General features: G+C 37.3%; 1 protein-coding gene across 1 annotated transcript in view; it reads right to left on the minus strand.

Moving 5' to 3' along the window:
- cadpsa (Ca2+-dependent activator protein for secretion a) overlaps window positions 1-14,138 on the minus strand; it is a 203,657-nt gene that overhangs the window by 108,206 nt on the left and 81,313 nt on the right. The window contains 5 exon segments of the mRNA XM_037975313.1: window positions 374-510; window positions 593-704; window positions 1,853-1,974; window positions 4,599-4,835; window positions 7,548-7,628. Coding sequence (XP_037831241.1) covers window positions 374-510; window positions 593-704; window positions 1,853-1,974; window positions 4,599-4,835; window positions 7,548-7,628 — 689 coding nt within the window.

Consider the following 14,138-nt stretch of genomic DNA (forward strand, 5'->3'; position numbering starts at 1 on the left):
TTGATTTTTATTGGTGGTTGGTAAACAACTGAAGGAATCAATACCGCCACCAACTGGTAAAGAGTGTCTGCTAAACTTTTCTCATTCTTGCATTTAGCAGCAACTCGAGCACATTGCTGCCCCCTATATGTCAGGAGGACAAATAACACCTTTTCTGTTCAAATTGCCAACCCGCCACAGTGGCGTGTGTGTTGATCAAATTCACCTTCAAATATTTACCTGCATTTGGCCGGTGGTGGGTGCTAATTTCCACCCCTGGTGTAAACAGACAAAATGTGTAGTAGGGTACACACAGCCTATAGTGAATTTTTATTTATAACCATGTTGTCACTGTAATGGAGATATATAACAATGGAATCTCACTGTCTCTTACCCACAATGCTTCATGTTCTGTGGCTTGTCCATGCGAATGGCCAGTTTTATCTTGAGGTCATCTGGACAGCCTTTAGAAACGGACATTTTATGGAACTCGCACTGTTTGGGACTGTTGGGAGTTGGGTGAAGTACAATCTGGGGAAAGCCACATATAAATATTGCATGTGAGACAATATATAAGATCAAATTTAAAAAAGGCTTTACGTAAATAACTTACCCTGCCAAGCTCCTTGTCTTCCAGAGCCAGCACACCTGTACTCTCAGTGAACAGCTTCACCTTGACTGCAGGTAAAGGCTGGGTGGTGGTGAAGTCCCCCTGGGTTCCCCAACTATACCCAACAACACACAAACATAAGAAAGGCTGTGCATGAAACTCTAGAGTGAGTCAGTTACTGACCAATTAGAGCTTTCTAGAATAAATACAGTGTAAAAAAAAACTTTATTCCAGTTGCTCAAGGTTTTCATTTAACTAAAATATATTTTTCTGTCCACTGGTTTATGAAATGTTTTGCTAACCCAACAAACATATATACAGAGACATTTAGTGAGCAGCCTTTATTGGTAAACATGATATAATGAGAAGATGGATATATATAGTGAAAAAGTGACAACTATTATCTTCTTCACATGGGATAAAGACCCTGCTGCAACATAACAAATAAAAAAAAATCATTCAGAACATGTATGGTTGTTGCAGTATCTTGGTAGAATCTGCAGGCACATATAAAAAATGCAGTAGGCGCCATAATTAAGCACAAGGGTCCACAATGGTTTGGAGCATGGGCATAGTGTTCATAGTGAGGTTGTGGGAGTTTATCATCATGATGGAAGTGTTTTGGGGTCCTGAGTAGAGTGCATCGGCAGCAGTGGCAGTGTTTCCTTAACATGGGGCTCACACTCACCACCATGGCTTGGCTGTGGAGATCCTGAAGCAGGACTAGCCACATTGGCCTCGTGCCTAGGCTACAACCGTAATAATGACAACAACCTGTCACAGATGTGATATCCATGGTGCTGTGCTAGTGTGGTGTGATCTTCTAGCACCTAGCCGCATCCTGATGTCTTATGAGGAGGCATATAGAGCGTGGTGAGAGTGCAGGTGAGTGACTCAAGAATGCATGAAATAGCAGGAAAATCTATTTGCCAGCGCCATCATCCAGTGTGAAGGGAGCCTAACTTTAACAGTGTGTTCAAAAACCATATATGCAAAATGAAATGTTAATATGTCCTACTTGTGATTGATTACTATGTGAATATTTAGCTCTCTGAAGTAGATAGTTATGTCTGGAATGTACATCTATTTGTTTGGATCCCAGGAGACATCAAATATGAATTCTTTCACTGAAGAAAGTCTTGCCTACACATCCTTTTTTAAAATAAAAAATCACAATGTTACATGTGACTAAAACTATAATTATTGTGTTTCAAGATGTATGTCACTGCATATTGGTAAAGGTCTCTTGAGTTAAACACCTACATTGGTTTAGAGGCTTCAGCTTGGTCCGTCTGCAGTTTATGGCCTCCCTCGACCTCCATTGTGCAGTAAACTATTCTGTTTGAAGCCAAGGACTTCAGACCCTGCACCTCCATTATTACCACCTGTAAACAAGCAAAGTTTGGACAAAAAAGGAAAATTAATGTCAGCTTAACAATGCAGGTTTAAACATTAACTTGGAGACGAAATACAACAGAATTGTTTGTTTTCCACAAGTGTAGCTGATGCAGCATCTGTATACTGTCAAATACTTTCTTGAAATTCAGCCATGAGATAACTATTGCTCACTATTGCTCAGCTGCTCATCATTTGTGAAGGCCAGCACCTGACATGAATAAGCTTCAAACTGATTCTTGAGCAGTTGACAATTTACATAAAAACACAAAGAATGTGCTGGAATGTTACACTAGCAAGGGTCATTAAAAGAATTATAGGATCTGGATCATCACCAAAATTTAATCATTTGTTTTATTGTGACAACCCCAACATTTCCTGAAGATTTCATTAGTTTTTAAGTAATCTTGCTAACAGACAAACACTACCAAAAGCATAACCTCAGAGATAAAAAAAAGCTTTCCATATTGTAATCATCAGCTCTGCCAAATTCCTAATCGTACATACTACTCCATTTTATTGTTTGACAACAAAAATGAAAATAAGAGGAAAAAAGAATGATTTGTTATCCTTCATTTTGTAAGATAAAAGAGAAGTTTCTTTTTGCTTCATAATGATAAAGGAAATAAATCTATCAATGGCACTGTTATTGTAACCTACAGTGAATACAAATTTCTTACAGTTTTTAGTAGTTAAAGGTTTTTTAATGTTGAAAATATATTTACATTGTACGTCTTATTAATAGGGCAGTATTATCATAAATTAAAGGAAAAGGCAGAAAGAATAAAACAGGGGACGCATGACTGTCCTGTCTCCATTCTTGTTTACGTTTTACATCTCAGACCTTTAATACAACTCTGAGTCATACCATCTGCATTTAGAATACATTTATATTCCACACTTGAACATTTGTATTCACCTTTTAGTACTTTGACTGGCTACACAGTCTGAGAGAAGATTTCTTTACAGTACATGTTTATCAGACATGCTGTAGCTAAATTTAAAGAATCTCTTCAATTATTATTTTCCTCTGCTATGCTGATGATACTCAGTTCTATTTTTTCATGAAACCTGACAAATCCAATCAGTTACTTAGATTACAAGCATCTCTTAAAGAGACAAAAGCCTGGATGAATCTTAATTTTCTGCTTTTAAACTCAGACAAGACAGAGGTTGTGTTTTTTGGACCTGAGCATCTTAGGAACAAACCTTACAGCCTTTCACTTCCTCTGGATGGCATTAATTTGGCCTCCAGTTCTAAAATAAAGAATCTTGGTGTGATTTTGATCAGGATGTCTTTTAACCCCCACATTGAAAATGTTGATATAAATACTTTCCTCCACCTACATAATATCACTAAAATTAGAAACATCTTGTCCCAAAATACCACAGAAAAACTGGTCCATGCATTTATCGCTTCTAGGCTGGACTATTGTAATTCTTTATTATCTGGGTGTAAAAAACTATTTAAAAAGTCTTCAGCTAATCCAAAATGTTGCTGTTAGAGTTCTGATGAGAGTTAGGAGGAAAGATTATTTTCCTCCAGTTTTAGCTTCTCTCCCTGTCAAATTCAGAATATAATTAAAAATCTTACTTCTAACATACAAAGCTCTCAACAACCAAGCTCCATCTTATATTAAAGATCTCATTGTTCCATATTTTCCTAACAGAGCATTTCACTCTCAGACTGCAGGTTTACTTGTGGTTCCTAGAGTTTCTAAAAGTAGAACAGGAGACAGAGCTTTCAGTTTTCAGGATCCTCTCTGGTGGAACCAACTTCCAGTGTCTGTCTGTGAGGCTGACACCCTGTCTACTGAAGACTAGGCTTAAGACATTTAAAAAATCCTAAAGTTAGGGTTGGCTTGGGTTTCCTGAGCTATCCCTGAGTTCTGCTGACGGAGGACAAACTGAGCACATTTCCTCTGTCTGCTGCTGTCTTTCCTCTCTCTTTTCTCCATGTCTGAATTTGAATTATTGTTGTCATTACCTTTGTGTTCTCTGCTTGTCTTCCCACAAAAACTACTGCTGGACCAACTATTCTGTTTGTCTGTGTCTCTTTCCTGCTGTTCATACTGGTTCTGGTTCTGCTGGAGGTTCTTCCTGTTAAAACACAAATGTTCCTTTCCACTGTCTGCTGCTCAAGATGGTGGCTAGATAATGTTTTACTCATTGGCATTTTATAATATACTGAATTTAATTGCATTTTATTAGAATTGATTTGAATCTGGGTCTATTTTGAATTTGAATTTAGGATTTGGACATATTTTGTTTTTGTTGTACAGTGCCCTGAGAAAACCTTTATTCTGATTTGGTATTATATGAATAAACTGAATTGAATGGCAGACATTCTCTAATGACACTGCAGTGGTGGGATGTATTAAAGACGGATGGGAATTAGAGTATTGGTGGACAACTTTGTGGAGTGGTCTCGAAAGAATAATCTGGAGGAAGCACAGACCAATAAAATTTCCTTGTGTGTGTTTGGCAACAATGCTCTATAATTATGATTGGTATGCTATTTCTATATATGTTGCTTAGTCTTCAATAACTGACTATTTAAAAGTAGTCATTTCTGTTTGGGGAAACTGTTCCAAAGAGTTGGGTAGATGCTCACCTCTAAGGTGAATGACAGCACAACATCAGACTTGGACAGCATGTTCTCATCCTCCTGGCCCATATCCATAATGGAGGTGTTGTGGCCTCGTTTTAGCTTCTGCAGCTTGAATTCTCCTCCTTTGGACACTGGCATGCTCTCCAGGTTTGCCATCAACAGATTGACAGAGGATCGCAGCTCCTCGATGTACATGGCCTCCATGTCTCTAGAGACGAACTTCGGAAATCTTTCACCAAGCTTAGCAAAACAGAAAAACACTTAATTTATTAACAATGACACTCTGCCAAGCCCAAACTCCTTCAATTCTAATGAAAGTAGTGTTTGGTGAAGTTTGGGTTAGTTTGTGTTTTTTGTTTTTAAACCAACAGACAAATGGTAACAGCTGTATGTTTTGGCTTTGACTTGGCAAATGACTGAAGCTATAATTAAACAGATAATAATCAAGCAATTTAAAAATTCTGTTAAAGAAATAGGTTGATCATTTTAAAGTGGTTTTCTATGTAACAGTGAAAAATAATTAATGTTGTTAATAGTTTTCTGAATGCCCTCAGGTGGGAAAAATGGAGTTTCATTCTGATAGAACTGATGAGCTAATGGCTAGTCACAATGCAGCCAAGACCAAAAAGGATTGCTGCCGTCTTAAAACAACTCCAGTTTCAAAAATGTCACGGGGATTCTTGCAAACACTTCTTTAAAACACATCACCATCAATTTTGCATTACATGATTGCTTTTAATTCTGTGGTTGTTTTAAAGTCTAAAAAGTATCAGCAGTAGCAACACACAGCTCAAGTCTGGCAGCAATATCATAATATTTGGCCATAATAACTGTATTGTCAAATTTTATGGAAGTAAAGATTAAAAAATATATATAATTTGCATGAATTTCTTTGAATTTTTAAAGACTGGAGGTTTTAAAGATGGCAGTAGTCCACTTTGGAAGTGGGTTCATTCAGACTAGCCATTTTAAGCTCATAAATACAGTCCAAATGACCGTTTTCCAAAGTGGATTTTGCCATTCTAAAACAGCAGTAATACACAAAACAATACACTAATAACAGCCCATATATAATATAAAAGATAGAAAGTATTGTAAAAATTAAGATAAAACAAAAAAGCAAATTTAAAAAACTAAAAGCCAGCTAATTATAAGACTATCAATGCAAAACAAACAAGGGAAGTTCTTTCCACAGGTGAGGTGTGACTACTTGGAAAACACCATTCCCTCTGGTTTAAATTTAGTTTAAGAAACTTTTAACAGTTTCTGGTTAAATAAAAATTTCCAGTTATATTTAGACACCTGGTCACGCAGAGCCCCCAAAAGATAACACCAATATTTTAAAACAAAATCTGAACAGACAACCAGTAAAGAGACATTAAAACAAGAGTCTTAAGTGTTCTGTTTCCTCATGGCAAATATCTAACAGGAGCACTTTGGACTAGCTTCAGACAATCAAGGGCTTTTTGTTAAAACAGGTAAAAGGTGTGTTACAGTAATCTAAATTAGTGGAACAAAAGCATGAATATTCATCTCCAGTTCATGTTTTGACACCAGCCTTTTTAATTTAGAAATATTTCTGACATAAACAAATTTGAGGCATCTGTTTAGGCCTTTGAGGGACTGACTGGTCAAAAACACCAAAGTTCCTCAAGCTTTGTTATTTGATTAGTGGGACTAAGCTGTCTTTTCAGAGTTTACCTGAAGGAAGTAATTTTTTAACCAATGTTTAATTTCTGTCAGACACTTAAATAACAATTTAAAAGAACTGCATACAAGCAGTAGATGTTACCGAATTAATTCATTTTCTGTCCAAGAGGGGGGATGTACAGTGACAAAAGAATGAGGCCCAAAACAAAACCCTGGAGTAAAAAAATGGTCAAAATCTTCTACAATATTTAATACTGTAGATCTACATATCTTAATCTGTTTTTTAAAAATCAACACTTCAGATGTTATTTTGTATATTCAGTAACATATTCAGATGCTTTTATGGATAAATTGCGTTGTACCCCTTTTTCTTAAAAAAAAAACAAAAAAAAAACAACAAAGGTCACTGAAATAACTTAAAACTCACAAAAGTAAGAAAATACAAAAAACTCAACTAATAAAAATTAGTCATTATTTTTAAATTTTGGTTCAACTCAATTATCTTAAAAGACAAACTATTAATATTGGCCTTGACAAAAAGGGTGGTACCCTTAACTTCATATTTTGTTGCTCAATCTTTTGAGGCAATCGCTTGAATCAAGTGATTTCTGCAACTTTCTGAGACTTCTGCACCTGTCCACGGGTATTTTTACCAACTCCTCCTGAGCAACCTGCTCCACCTGTCTCAGGCTTCTCCAGATGTTTCACCTCCTTCCACAGATGTTCAACAGGATTTAGATCAGGGCTCAGAAGGAAATTTTAGAATAGTCCAGTGTTTGGTTCTGAACCATTCTTGGGTGATTAGCTGTATGTCTTGAGTCATTATCCTGTTGGAGAATCCATGACCTGTGACTGAGAAGAAGCTGTTTGACACTAAGCTGCACATTTCTCTCCAAAATGATACCAAACAGCCCTGTGACTACTTTCCAGCCTTTAAACAGGCAGACTGACTGATTACAGGATTGAAGACATCTGGGATGCTGATTACAGGACACACCTTAGTAGGAACTTACATGTTCTTTCCGTGGACGATTGGGTTTCCTTCCACAGACCAAAAACATGCATGTTTGTTTAACTGGTAACTCTGAACTCTTGTTCCTAGGTGAGAGTATGAATATTTGTCTCTGTGTGTCCCTGTGATGGACTTGCGATCTGTCCGCTTTTCACACAGTGACTGCTGGAGATGGGCACCAGCTTCTAGAAATCCCGAAAAGTAAAAGCGGCTAAAGAAAATGTATAGTCGTATAATCCTTTTATCATATTTGTATCTTGCTTACCCTCCCATCCATCTTCATTTCTTACCCGAGTGATCTGATCTGCCATCTGTAACCGTCCATCCAGTTCTCGTCGGATCTGAGCCGCCTGCTCATCTGGGTTGTCCAGCTGGTAAAACACAACAGTGTTCTGTGTAAAGCCCTACTGAAATCACATTCAAGTGATGTTTAAAACATACAGTACTTTGTTTTACATGAAACTGATTCAATGTACAAAAAGCAAGGTAAACTTAAAAATAACATTGACAAACTAGAGAAATTTTTTTACAATCTATTATCAAACATTTCACGTCGCTGCTTTTGCAGACACATTGTTTAATCAACATGAGTATTTAGAGTAACTTTTTCATAAAACTGTTGTTCAGTTTTTGCTCAGTTCTACTTTCCTCCAGCTGTAAATAAAATCACACACGTTTAAAAGGTCATTGTGTTCCTGATTTCTTACCTCAAACGTGTGACTGAGCTGAGATTAATAGACATTAAAAGCATAAATTTTAAACAAGCTTTGTTTTGCTAACCCTGACCCTTTACAAATGCCAGAACACTCTCTACTTTTACTTACAATTAAAGTCTGCTTTTGTTTATTTTTTTAATCACCCAAGATCATGGAAGGTGGACAATCATGTAATTGTCTATGTCTGTCTCAATGTGTGTTCATTTGTCTATCTGTCTTAGCAAATAATCTTAATATTGCTGTCAACCCCTAGAAAGACTTTAGAGGAACTCTAAAAAGAGTAATCACTGGATGAAAATCTACAACTTAATAACTTTTCAGTCAATTCAATTGGCCAGCACAGCTATTCAAACTTACCAAACACAAAAATAACTACAACTCAATCAGTTTTACAGATAAGGAGCTAACATTTGATGAGGTAGTAGCTGTCTGTCATCCCCAACATACATTTTGAACATTAACAGCTCTTCTAAGATCTCACATTATCATTTTCACAGTTTTTTTTACTACTGTACAAAACTATTCAATTCAATTAAAATTCAAAAATACTTTTATAATCCCCAAAGGAAATCAAATGTTGTTGTAGCTCATTCTCCTGGTTTTGTTAAAGAGTTGTTATAGATGCTGATGGCTGTGGGCAGGAAGGAGCTCTTGTAGCGGTCTGTTCTGATGTCCCTCCTGGTAAGGCATGATGGAAGTGCAGGTCGGTCTTGAATTCCTGGGCGATCTCCTGGACTCAGTGCTGGAAGGGCAGCTTCCAGATGAGCAGCTTGATGGACTTCTAGTAGTGGTGGATCTCCCTGACAGCCACAGTACCGGGCCTGGAGCAGTGAGGCTTCTTCACTCCGCCAGTGGCCGGGGCGCTCTTGCGGACGGCCTTGTTTGGAAAGCTTCTTCCTGCGAGCTTTACCTCCTGTGGATTTATGAGTGGTCTGCTTGATTCTGGCCATGACTGGACTTCAGGGTTACGCATCATGACAAAATGTCCAAAAGTAAAATGGCTTCAGTAAAAATCCTTCCAGCTGCACAGCATCTGATACCAGAAGAAGTAATCATCCAAAAAAATGATTTACGCCAAGAAAAAAAAGAGGGATAAAGTTTTCAAAAGCAATATCTTAGAATGAATGTAACAGAGCTACTCCAACATGCAGCCACCTTGAGCGGTGTTTAATTCATTTAATATTTGAACATTAACTGCAATATTTATTCCAATTCTTTTCTTCCTCACTTTTATTTAAAGAGGGCATTGAGAGACCATGCGTATATACTGACTGTATACACACTCAAACACAGTTGATTGTTACCCCTTCTTTAATCTTTTTTTAAGCATCAGGTAGAATAAAGGGGGAGTTTGAGCTGTAGCTTCTGTGGACAGTTGTCATGACAACTACACTTGGAAATTTTTGAAAAGGTCTTCAGATCATGCATGTCTTTTTGTGGTGAATGCTAAATGGTATATGTTTTACATATTTAGGAATAAATCTTAGGGATTTTGAGCATATATTTCACATCGCTGATATGTACACACAACATCTAAGCTGAACCATAGAAACAGACTTCAAAGAGTCTGTTTATTTGATGAAGACAGCAGCTGGTCTTTGATCAAGCAGAGTTGTGGGTTATTTGGTCCTTTTTTTCTTTATATTAAAACAGAAAATGCACACAAACATTGAGCAACAGTGAGAATTTGTACAGAAGAATGCACTATATACTCATTAAAAAAAAACACACGGGAAAAAAAAAACATCTCATGTTTGCATTTTCTTTGCAAAAAAAAAAAAAAAATATATATATATATATATATATATATACATATATATATATATTAATGATGCACATTAATATAAAATAAAAAACAGTAAACAACCCTAACTTACTCCCAATAGATGCACAGTTTATGGTATGCAGCTTAAGAATAGAAGTACATATATGTACCAGGTAATAATATATTATTACCTGGTACATATACAGTTTGGCACTTTTTTGCTGCAACCCACCCCAAATTATAGTTGTTTTTCCATTTTCCTATTGCTCACCACCAAAGTCAAAATGGTGATAATGCTTTTGAACATATCTGTGTCAGTAACGACTCCTGAGCATAAATCTTAGTTGGGCGAACATCCATTTCCTGAATTAATAACCAACCATTATAATAAATGTTACATTTTGAGCTACATGTTCTGTGAAAAAAAGACAGACTATATGTTTTTTCTCTCCCAGGGCTCAAGGTTGTGTCTTATGCCTCCACACCCACATCCACCCAAAACTGGAACACTTTTTAATTTAAACTAGGTAAAATTAAAGAAATAGTCAGGCACATAGCTTTCTGGATTGGATTTCTCATTTTACTTGAATTAATATTTTTGCAATAATAATTCAGATAATCAAAAGTAAATGGTGGAAAAAATGTCTGTCAAGTATTTATAAATAAATTCAAAACTAAAAAAGTAATGTGGACATATATATCTAAGACCCTATGATTACAGGCCCAGCCTGAGCTCGAACCCCTCAGCCTGGAGATAACTAAACCCCAGAACCAACCACTGAGCTACAATAGCCACCCTGTAGCACAAAATTAGATAAGTAAGATCCACTTGTGGCTGATATGATAAATAGTTGCAGTCACAGAAAGTGGGCCTACCATATTGAAGAAAATGTCTCGTTGTATATTTCCCTTCTGTCTTTAACTTCCTGTGTTCTGTTCATGTCTGGCCTGTCTGCTCCAAGCTGCTGACCTATAATTTATCTTTTAGTTTTAGTCTAATGAATGGATTTTTAAACAGAAAATCTTGATTGTTGGACACAACAAGTTTTGCTGGGACTATTCCCGCATTAAATTAAATCATGTGAGGTGTAACATTTGTAGTGATTCTTTCAATGAGCTGAAACCAGCAGAATGTGTCCACAGGGTGGAATATTTTATGCCCCAGTAAGACTCTATTGGAGCAGCCCTGCAATCTAGATCACTGCTAACAGGCTTTATGTTAAATCTACTGATGAATGTGGTCTGTGACCTGCACCGCCCTGTAACTGAAAATAAATAAAAATTGGGAATGAATCATAAAAAATAAAATAAAAAAAATACATTTCTTTTAAAATTGTCAAAATAGTTGAAAAACGCAGAGAACAAAATAATACAAGTAATTTACATAGTTTATTAGGAGGAACTATTTTGTGGGGCGAATGATTATTTTAGGTGGGGCTGTACCCCACCTGCCCTTATGGACCAGCTGCCTGATCTGTGTGCTTTTCTTCAGAAAGTAATCATTCAAACCGGCCACCACAGCAAAGCAAACTTAGCAATGATAAAAATAGATAAATTTTATCAATGCTGAGCTAAAATTTGGTGTGGTAGTAGCTGAGACTCTTCCCCAACACATATTATAAGCACTACCTGATCAAGTGATCTGTTTTTGAAATTGCTGTTAACAATTGAACTCAACTCTGTTTGCAAAATAACTTAAGAACCACTGAATAGATTTGAATGAAACTTTCAGAAAATACTCAACTGAATACATTTTGGAGTCAACTTAATTCAAGATTGTTGCCACAGCTAATCAACTTTAGCCTGTACGAAAATGGCTAGAACTCAGTCAGTTTTAAAAATATTTAACTAAAATTTGATGTGATAGTAGCTGAGAGTTATGTTCAGCACATACTCAGAGCACTACACACAGTGCAACATCCTTGCCTAAAACTTAACTAATATTAACTGTTATCTGTCCGATAGCATATTCACATGAATATCATCTTGTTCTGAGTAAGACCAAACCTCTGGAATTAAGATTATGACTTAATCAGAAAAACAGCTTTTCTTTAAAAAAGTTGTTTCCTTCTGTCCATCTTTGGTGTAGTTTGGAGTTTGGTTATGATGAGTAAAAACATACAGGAAATAAAACCACACCATTGCGCAAACATTTACAGTAAATTTACAAACATTTTGACATTATAAATGGCTTTAAAATTAACAAAAAAAAATTGAAAATTTGAGTGCGGAAAAGCATAGACTTTTAAACTGAAAATGTGTAGGCAACCCTGGCAAGTGCATCTTGTGTCAATCAGACAAATGGCAAAGGCTGTTGGTAAATAGATCACAGAAGGGCAGAGCCTTTGTAACTGCATCATGCCTGTAAATTGAATTTACAAAAGTTCACAGTGCTGTCTCCAACACAGAATGGCCATCTATCAGTGTTGGGAGACGGAATTTTTAATTAAATAATAATAGGAAAACAAAAAGACATTAACCCTCTCAAGGCAGGCGTTGCAACAACATATCTGATTTTTCCTGTTACTCAAACTTTATTTGAGCCTGAGAGGGTTAAAGGGTAAGAATAAGTTTTTATCCCTGGTGTTCAGGCAAACATGTATTAGTATCTCATGTTAATGAGATACTAATGACAACTACTCTGTGTAAATACAATATACATTCAGAGCAGCGTCACTGCTTCAGATGTGAATCTGGTAAACACCTGGCCAATGATAAAAACTGTCCTGCTGCTAATGTATAATGTGACAACTGCAAAAGAGGGACATCTCACCGAAGTATCTAAATCACCTGTAGCTGTAGTGGGAAAAGTGGTTGTTCCTGAGTTAGCAGTACTGTGTGTGAATGATGTTAAGCTGATGGATACAGCATTTGATAAAATCATATGCCAAATGAACATTGAAGACTACAAGGAAACTCTCAGGTCCTGGAGTTAACTGCAAACAGAAATGGTTGTGCATCTGGCTCATGAGGGCGGGGTTTGTCTTGTAATCGGAGGGTTGCTGGTTCGAGCCCCCGCTCCGGCTGTCTCAGGCATTGTCCTTGGGCAAGACACTTCACCCACCTTGCCTACTGGTGGTCAGAGGGCTGGATGGCTGGATGGCTGGATGGCCCCGGTGTGATGGCAGCCTCACTTCTGTCAGTCCGCCCCAGGGCAGCTGTGGCTACAATGTAGCTTACCACCATCAGTGTGTGAATGTGTGGATGAATGGGTGAATGATTGTAGTGTAAAGCGTTTTGGGGTCCTTGGACTAAATAAAGCGCTATATAAGTGCAAGCCATTTACCATGAAGGTCTATGATCAATGATCTGAACTAAACAACTTGACTGGTAACCATAGGTAGATGAATTGGTCTACATCTGTCTCGCATGTGACAAAACTGTTAGTGTTTCACCTGCACCATTAGAACTCTTCAAGTTTCCACAGGGTCTATCCCAACACACTGCAGTTAACGTTGTGGGTCAAACTAACCCATGCAAGAATGAACTTGGTATTAAGTGCATACCACCCTCAGGCAAACGGATGTGTGTAACGTTTTAATAGAGTGTGTAATGGTCTTGTAATGGACCTTACTGTAGGGTAACACCTGTTGTTTATAAGTCCTGATAATGTTATGACTTCTATTCCAAGTCCCATGGGTTCTCACAGAATGAACTTGTTTATTCCGTCTGGTCCAGTATTTCAATATCTTTAATAAAAGCTCCTGTGTTGACTTGGGGGGGCAGAGCTTTGATTCTGAGCTTCCCCATTCAGACCTGGGACTCTGATGTTAATTCCTAATTGTCTTTAATGCTCTCTATATTTTGTGCACAATATATAAATAAATCTGTATGAGTGATTTCATCTAACAGTGCCTGGAAATTGATTTTTTGCTGCCACAACAAGTGCTGCAAGGTACCATTCAGGCAGCACAAGCTACACAACGACCCTGGAAGTCTGAAGTTACTGAAATGCTTCACAGCCACTGGACTTCACCCCATGCCACAACAACCAGTAAATCCCCTTTCCAGCTTTTCAGAGGAAGACCAATGAGGACAAAATTAGACATCCTGCCTCCCACCTAAAAACAATGAACAGTACACCATGTTAGGTTTAAAGTGGTTCTGCAACAAGCCAAAAGTGCATGATACAAAAACAAAAAGAGAGAAGCCAAACCCACCAAAGTCACTTGGTGGTCTTGGCAGACTTTGGAGACCTTTTAAAGTGATAAAAAGGAGACACCCAGTACAGCCATCCTTTGTCAGTACAGCAGCAGACTGGACTGAGTTAATTCATCCTCAGGGAAGAAAGGCTGGAATGCAGTTTTTACTTCGCACCAACGAAACACCAAGGACTGAAACACCAAGGACTGAAACAGCAGAGGAAACCCCCAGCCCAAAACAAAACCATTTTGTGTTGT

Source organism: Kryptolebias marmoratus, linkage group LG4 (assembly GCF_001649575.2).
Source record: "Kryptolebias marmoratus isolate JLee-2015 linkage group LG4, ASM164957v2, whole genome shotgun sequence".
NCBI classification, from domain to species: Eukaryota; Metazoa; Chordata; class Actinopteri; order Cyprinodontiformes; family Rivulidae; genus Kryptolebias; species Kryptolebias marmoratus.